Genomic DNA, 8,076 nt, shown 5'->3' on the forward strand with positions numbered 1-8,076 from the left:
TGGACAAACCCAGCAATTGGGTTGTTTTGACCCAGCGGTTGGGTTAAATGTTTAACCCAACCTTCTGGGTAGTAACCCAATCGCTGGGTCAAAACAACCCAATTGCTGGGTTTGTCCATATTTTACTCAGCACTGGGTTGTATTTAACCCAGCATTTTTTAATATCGAGGATGAGATTTGGACACACAAGTTTAAATAGTAAACTTTTTTAAATGGGTAAACATGATACGGGAAGGTGTGAATTTTGTGGACAAGAAGAAACAGTGGAACATGTTATATTGTACTGTCAGAAATACAAGACTGAAAGAAGGATTCTAGTGCAAAATTTAGAAAAAAATTAAAATGCAATTTACACCGAGATATATTTTACAATATAACTCAAGGAATGAATGCTATAGTTTTATTTTTCAGTTCCTTAAAATAACTAATTTATGGGAGAGAATTAAAAAAAGGGGGGAAGGAAGGAAGTCACTTTTTGATCTCCATACCAGTTGGTGGCGGAAATACACCCTTTTGTTGTTTGTCAACCGTCAATAAAATTTCAAGAAGAAGAAGAAGAACAACAACAACGAAATGTTTGCGGAAATAGTGTCGTTGTTTGCATGTTTACATATAAAACCAATTACTGTTCATACGTAAAGCGTGTAACTATTGAGAGAATGAGCACATTTTGAGCAAGCATCCGCTTTCTTTTTCAGTCAGTCCAACGTTGGATGGATGTTTGTGATTAGAGAGTTTGTATATTATAGAAGAGAAAGTCATGGCGATAGCGCACGCCGCCACAGAGTATGTGTTCTCGGACTTCGTGCTCAAGGAGCCCGCGTCAGAGAACAGGTACAAAGGCATCCGGCTGGATCTGGCGCTGGATAAGATGGTCACCTGTGTCGCGGTGGGGCTGCCTCTGCTGCTCATCTCTCTGGCCTTCGCGCAGGAAGTGTCTGTCGGTATGTCATTTTCTCACGCTCATCATGAGATATTATGCGTAAAAATCATATGTTGTTTGTCTGTTTCGTTTCTCAAGAGTTTCACTTCACACTCATTTCTAACTGATGATGCGGATTTATTAATTGTTGAGACAGAGCAGTAAAGGCATGCATGGCCTGAACTGCGTTTCTTACGTGCCATATTTTCTTTTGGTGTTTTATACACTGAGCTTTTGTTTTATACAATAGTTTTTGTATAGCCTTTTCAGTGACAGACCAGTTTCCACTATACTTATATTGTACTGCAACGGTAAACACCCCACACCTGGGAGATTCCAGAAAGCTTGTGAGTTTGTGCAGAGTAAACTTTCATTTCCAAAAAAAAATCTTAAATTACTTTCAGGGTAAGAAGCTATAGCAGTTTATTCTCTGAACATAACCTGCTCTCTATAGGACAGGTATGTTCATGTTGCTGCAGGTAAATATATATCTCCGCTTCAGAGGTATTTGGCGCATGCATGCTCTTTTGATGAGGCTTCAGTTGGTGTGACAGCAGATTATGCTGTATGTTATTACGTGAAGTGCATTACATTAGGTCGTATATAATTTTGTAGCATTATTATAAGCAAAGTTTATTGTATTGTATCTCACAAAACATGAAGTTCTGCATTCAAAAGTTCCTGTTTTTCCAAGGGAAGTATACACGCACTTTAACACAAATGTAGGAACAAAATAGCCAAACATAAAAAACTAAACTTATGCAGCTGTATTGTCTTAATTTTGATTTAGCATCAAACAAACAATATAATCTTTGTTGACAGTCTTGAAAACAGTTCTGCAAGTATGGCATGAAGATTAAAGATTAAAAAATGATTGCACAACAAATTCACAAAATTGTTAAAGAGATGCCATTTACACTGTTAAAAGCGGTAGGCATAATTTGCACTAATACAATTATTTGCACTGAAAAGCTGAGAATTTTTCTTATCAAAAGTAATAAAGCTCATTACGATTATTGGATGAGAGACATGCCACATATAATGTTTAGTGAAGCTTTATATACACATCAATGTAATATCATAAGAACCAACATATTTTTTCATCCGTGTTTTAATTTGTACAGAATGCAAGGTTTGTTGCACAGTACCTTAAGACAAAAAAATAAAAATGCAATGTGAAATGTTCATAGGGAGGCGACACAGATGCTAAAAACAACAAGAGCACAAAAATGCTTGAGTTTGTGTAGAGACGAGACTGCACTGCTCTTTCACACAGAGACACCTGTTGGGGCTGGCATGACACATCAACAATGACGTTATGTAAACTGGTCGATTTGCATGGAGTCGACCGGAGGGATAATTCACCCAAACATGAAAATTCTGTCATCATTTACTCGCCCTCATTTTGTTCCAATCCTGTAAGACTTCAGTTCATCTTCAGAACACAAATGAAGATATTTTTAATGAAATCTGAGAGATTTCTGTCCCTCTTTTGACAGTCTGTGTAACTACCAGTTTGACGCTTCATAAAGTTCATGAAGTGATCGTAAAACTAATCCATATGAATTGAGCCGTTTAGTCCAAATTTTCTGAAGAGACTCGATCGCTTTATATGATGAACAAATTTAATTTAGGCTTTGTGAAATTTGTTTTACAGCTTAAAGGGGTGCTTCACCTAAGCCATTATTTACTCCCCCTGGTGTTGTTCTAATGCTGTATCACCTTTCTTTTCCAGAACACAAAAGAGGAAATTTGAAATAATATCCTGCTTGTGCTAATCCATATGATGACAGTGAATAGTGACCAACTTCAAGCTTTAAAGAAAAAGATGCAAAAGTCTACACTGATTTATTTTCTATCTAAAAAAATCTGATTCTCTTTTCTCTAGGTACACAGATTAGTTGTTTCTCCCCCACAAAGTTCTCATGGCGTCAGGCTGCTTATGTGGATTCGTACTGCTGGGCTGCAGTGCGAACACAGGACACAGGAGGCCTGCCACTATGGCTGCACAAGGTAAACCCATAAAACATGTTCACACTTTTTACTGGGTTCTTCTAAGTATTGTAGTCTAGAGCTTACTTAAAATTGATTACTTAAATTAATTTGAGTACTCTATTTAAAAACAAAAACAAAGTCACACTTTATGAATGGGTCATTTGCTCAACTGATTCATTCAAAACACAGATTCATTCAGGGATGAAACACTGCTGTTTTTTGTCTGGAGACACGCAACAGGGGAGAATGTTGGAGAATTAAGGGAGTGTGTTATATAGTACAGATTATTACATAGTCTTGAGGTCATTAACGTGTGGCTTAACTTTTCAGCATTTGACACTGAGGACATATGCTAGAAATATGACTTTCAAATGACAGGTTTCTATGAAACAGTATACTTAGATTCTTAACTGTGATAACAATACATCTACAGATTGTATTTAGGTCATTACATTTGGAGGTTTTTAGGTCAATTAGTAAGGCCTTTTTTTTTTAGTTAAGCAGTACAAAATTATTAATAATCCAGCTTTTAATATCATGTATACAGTCCATTAATTTAGAGAATTGGAAGGTTTTATGAGGCCTTGAGAAAATATAAAGGATTGTCAATAGCTACGTTTCCATCACCCTGTTTTAATGCGCATTTTGAAGTATCGCATCAGAAACGAGTGATGGAAACGGCAAATTTCGAATAAAAATCCCTTAATTCGCAAAAATGTTTTTACGCTCGCTTGAGGTGGGTTTTGACTCGTGCGAAAAAGGGTTAATGCACATTAAAGGAGATGGAAACGCATTTGCCAAGTAAATTCCTCCATGCGCATCAAAAAAGTAATGTGACTGCGCTATGGGACGGCAAAACCTAACCAATGGACCAATCTCGTTCCTCAGCATCTGAAATGTTATGGTCATTTTGAAATGTCCGAGCATCAGGGGTTTCGCCTACTTTTCATAGTGATATATAGCCTAGCGCCAGTTCTACCAGGGAGTGACAGTTTTGTTCTCTTTGACTCGTTGGATGGAAACGGTGCTTATTCGCAAATGTTTTATGCGATATTTCAATTTTGCGCAAAAGTTAAATTCGCAACTTTGGATGGAAACCCGGCGAATGTAACAATAAAAACTAACTTTATGTTTCCTGATAATGTCAAAGGAAGCATACAGTGGGTAAAAAGCAAAGGTCCTAATATTGAGCCTTGCAGTACTCCATATTGAACTTGTGGTTGATATAACTCTTCTTCATTTTCCAAAGCAAAGTGATAACAGTCAGGTTAAATCTCTAAAGTTTGTTAGTGGATATGCAAAAGCTGAAACAATAACAAACATAATTTGTTTATTTTTCCAAACATACAGCAGTCTAAAGAGGTTTAAAAGATTAGTAATTATTTTCGCAATCTCTTTGGTGCTACTAGAGAATTCACACAATTCACCTTCACTTCAAGATTATCAATAAAATAATCAAGATAATCACCTCAAATGGTATTAAAGAATGTTTTTTTCCAAATAAATAAATAAATGGAAGAAAATCATGAATGTGTTGTAGGACACATGAGCCCCTAAAATTAACTCCTCTCCTCTCTCTCTCTGCAGTTTTTCCCTTATATCCTTTTGCTGGTGGCAGTATCAGTTTACATGCCAGCGTTGTTTTGGCGGTTCACAGGAGCTCCTGTGCTTTCTTCTGATCTGACCTTTATAATGGAAGAACTGGACCGTTCCTATAACAGAGCCATCAAACTATCTAAATGCCTTTACACAGCAGGAAAACTGGACTCAGAGTCAGCCCGCATGGGCTCACACAGGTAAACTGGACACACGCACAAAGAGCAGAGAAAATGCCTGACAGTTCTTCTTGACACCTGAAGAGTGACTGGGTTTACAGAGCACACAGAACTGTCACATGGTTTCACTGTGTGGGAGTTATTGAAATACATACACACACACACACAAACTAACCTCCCATCAGTATGTTTCTATAAAAATGGCCATTTTCACAAATTATATTTTCTTTTCACCATCATCTCTCACCAATCATACCATTTCCTATTACATACCTATAACATTTAAATCCTGTTATTCTTGCATGTTTTTTCTTTAGCTCTGTGAGAGATCTTACCGAGAGCTACTTTAAATATCCTCTGGTGGAGCAGTACCTGAAGACCAAACGCTTTTCTCGAGGATTACTGATCCGATACCTCCTCTGCCGCACCATCACTTTCTTGGCCCTCATGTTAGCCTGCATCTACCTTTGCTATTACATCCGTCTCTCCATCACAGATGAGTTTCAATGTGACATCCGAACTGGCGCGGTTATCAACGACTCCTCAGTACCTCCGGCCATGCAGTGCAAGCTAGTTGCCGTGGGCATCTTTCAGCTCCTGAGCTACATCAATCTTTGTGTGTATTTGCTGCTGTTGCCATTGTGCTTGTACGCCATGTTGGTTCCATTCAGAAGGACCATGGGCTTCTTGAAACCTTATGAGATGTTACCCACTATAGGGGTAATGCAGTTTGGGCAGGTGACCTGGGATGATCAAGCACTATATCTGCTGTTTCTGGAGGAGAACCTCAGTGAGCTGAAGAGTTATAAGTGCCTAAAGGTGTGTTGATCAGGTTTTGCTGTCTTCGTTGTTGCATAGATTCTGGGAAAGAACCCTCCAGACATTACCTGCTTACTGTATGATACCTATGAAGTCTGTGTTCCAGTTTTGTCATGTCATTTTGATCACTGTGCATTTGGAGTGGAAAATGTTTATTTAAATTGCCTTTTAATTGGCAGATTTGATTCAGCAGCATACATCGAAAGCTGCTGAGAGGTGCAGTTTTTTATTGAATGTAGCTTTTATCTTACAATCTTCTTTTTAAATTATTTTTTTAAATGTAGGCATTTATTTTAAATGCCTACATCCAATTACTTTTAGAGAGCACCATTCATTCCTTTACAGATGAATTATAGTAAATTTGTGTTCTTGAATTTATAAGAAATTTCCATGTGACGTGAACATAGTTAAGATACTTAAAGCATTAATGAATTGTATTAATGCATTTGTTTAAATTCATATTGATTACAATATTCTGAGAAATTAAGATATTTTAAAGGCTTAAAAAAAATCTATTGTGAGATCTTTTATTTTTCTTCAAGAGATTGTTTTGTAATATTTGTGCTTTATGTATGCAGGTGTTGGAGTTGTTAAAAGAGGGGGGAGACGATTCTTTTGACACCATACAGCTGTTGCAGACACTTGGACAAGTTAAAACAGATGTGGTGGACGGCAGATTGCCAGGAAAGGACCGGAAAATCTCCAGCACCAACAATGGTGACACTGAAATGAAAGGTGTCTTTGTTTTGTTTTTTAATTTGCTGATCTTTGATTTACATATAAATTCACAGATTAAGACTAGCATCGTCTCTCTGAAGAAGGGCAGCTCATGCTAGTGACCATTTTTTCCTAAGATGTTGATATGTAAAAAGGAAGTGTGTTTCATTGACACATAAGATCACATTGATCTCTGACCCTCTTGATGTAAACAAATGTAAATTTTTATTTCCCTAGAGATTTCTCCACTGCTGCAGGACAGCGGATTGAAAAATCATGAAGATGAGAAGGTTGTGCGCCAGAGGGTGATCTGAACTCTCATTGCAGTATACGGTGACTGCCTGCATCAACATCTGGAACAGATAGAGGAATACATTTTGGGGGAATGGAGGAGAACAGTGGAAGTCTCATCCTTTCATAAATGCATAACTGAGATCCACTAAGACTGCAGTTGAATTCTGTTTTAGTGCTTCTTGTAGTGGGGTTGGGGTATTAACCGTTTTATATTACTTTAATTTTTCACATTTAGTTTAATAGTACCATTCATAGTAACATTTTAACTGCAGAAAATGTGTCTGGCTTGAACAGTTATACTGTTGTTATCACTAATGTGACAGCAGTACCTATACTTGACTTGAGACAACTGACATATTTAGTTGCATGCTCACATTGTCACCCACACAGACAAAAGCTGCCTGTGAGCATTTGGTGATTCTCTCAGTCTGAAATAATGGGAAAATTGGAATAAACTGAAAGAAAATGTTAATCTATGGAGCTTCTTTTTGAAATATGAATTGTGGGAAGAGATGAAAGAAATGGGACAATGGATCATCTTCTGTTTCTGCCAAGATTTATATTGTCAATTTGTTTACCTTTCTGCATCCATGTTTTTTTTTTAATACTTGTGTGAATTATGTTTTGTGTCTGTCTCTTTCCTCTGGAAATAAAGATTGATATTTGCACTAGTTGTGAAATTCTTACCTGTACAGTTGCTAAGTGTACCTTACAGAAAGTGCAAAATGTGAATAATTTGAACAAAATAAGAGGGATCATAAAAATTGCTGCTTGTTTTGAGTACTGCCTTAAATAAACTAGTTCATATAACGGATGTTTACATCTAGTCCACAACAGAAAATAATAGCTCAATTTATGAAATTGAACCTGATCAAAAGTTTGCATATGCTTTATTCGTAATATTGTGTGTTGTTACCTAGATGCACATTCAATCGTTTTTCCAGCATCTTCTGCATATTGGAACCCCTTCGAAACTCACTGCGTACCTTTTTGTAAAAATAGTGTACCCATACATATTGGCTACTGTAGGTATTTTGTATCTATTGGGTATTTATTCTATTAATACAGGATACATAATTGAGATTAACAAACTGGAAATATGGGGAAGTTATGTACTGCTGTGATTTCATCTAGAAATTGTCACTATACTTACCTGAAGAAAGGTGTTTTTTTTTTTCTTCCCATCTGCTGGTTGTAATTTAAAGTGGTGTTTACTTGTTCCATGTAATTCAGGGTAAGTGCAATAAATATACATACAGAATCCTATATCTTTGACTGTCTCTTTCAGCCCTCGTGTGGTGAATAAACACAGGTCTCAGTGTGGGAGTGTTTTGTTGTAAAATCACTCACCATCTCCTTTGGTTTAGAGATGTTCAATTTCAGCACCACTCCATCACACCATGTGATAAACTCATGAGAAGTACGTGGCCATCGTCAGACTCTGAGCGTTAGGCCACCACTTTGGGTGAGGGGTCCGCGCAAGGCTTGCTAGGCGCTACGTGTCAGGCGGTTCGTGGGTGCCGTGCGCCGCCCCCTAGACGATTTTTCCCGCCC

General features: G+C 37.4%; 1 protein-coding gene across 2 annotated transcripts in view; it reads left to right on the forward strand.

Annotated features, from left to right (window-relative positions):
- The window catches only part of panx1a (pannexin 1a), a 16,897-nt gene extending 9,759 nt beyond the window's left edge, over positions 1-7,138 (forward strand). Inside the window, exons 2-8 of one of the 2 annotated variants that reach the window (XM_016528130.1) lie at positions 492-944; positions 2,811-2,935; positions 4,505-4,713; positions 5,010-5,308; positions 5,411-5,511; positions 6,090-6,246; positions 6,466-7,138. In XM_016528130.1, the coding sequence (XP_016383616.1) occupies positions 761-944; positions 2,811-2,935; positions 4,505-4,713; positions 5,010-5,308; positions 5,411-5,511; positions 6,090-6,246; positions 6,466-6,542 (1,152 nt within the window). In that variant the 5' untranslated portion in view covers positions 492-760 and the 3' untranslated portion in view covers positions 6,543-7,138. Of the gene's footprint in view, positions 1-491; positions 945-2,810; positions 2,936-4,504; positions 4,714-5,009; positions 5,512-6,089; positions 6,247-6,465 lie in introns of both variants that reach the window. The other variant, XM_016528129.1, reaches the window with a different exon arrangement.
- Positions 7,139-8,076: the final 938 nt, after the last annotated feature.

The sequence above is a fragment of the Sinocyclocheilus rhinocerous genome, unplaced genomic scaffold, assembly GCF_001515625.1.
Source record: "Sinocyclocheilus rhinocerous isolate Xijiao unplaced genomic scaffold, SAMN03320098_v1.1 scaffold601, whole genome shotgun sequence".
Classification (NCBI taxonomy): Eukaryota; Metazoa; Chordata; class Actinopteri; order Cypriniformes; family Cyprinidae; genus Sinocyclocheilus; species Sinocyclocheilus rhinocerous.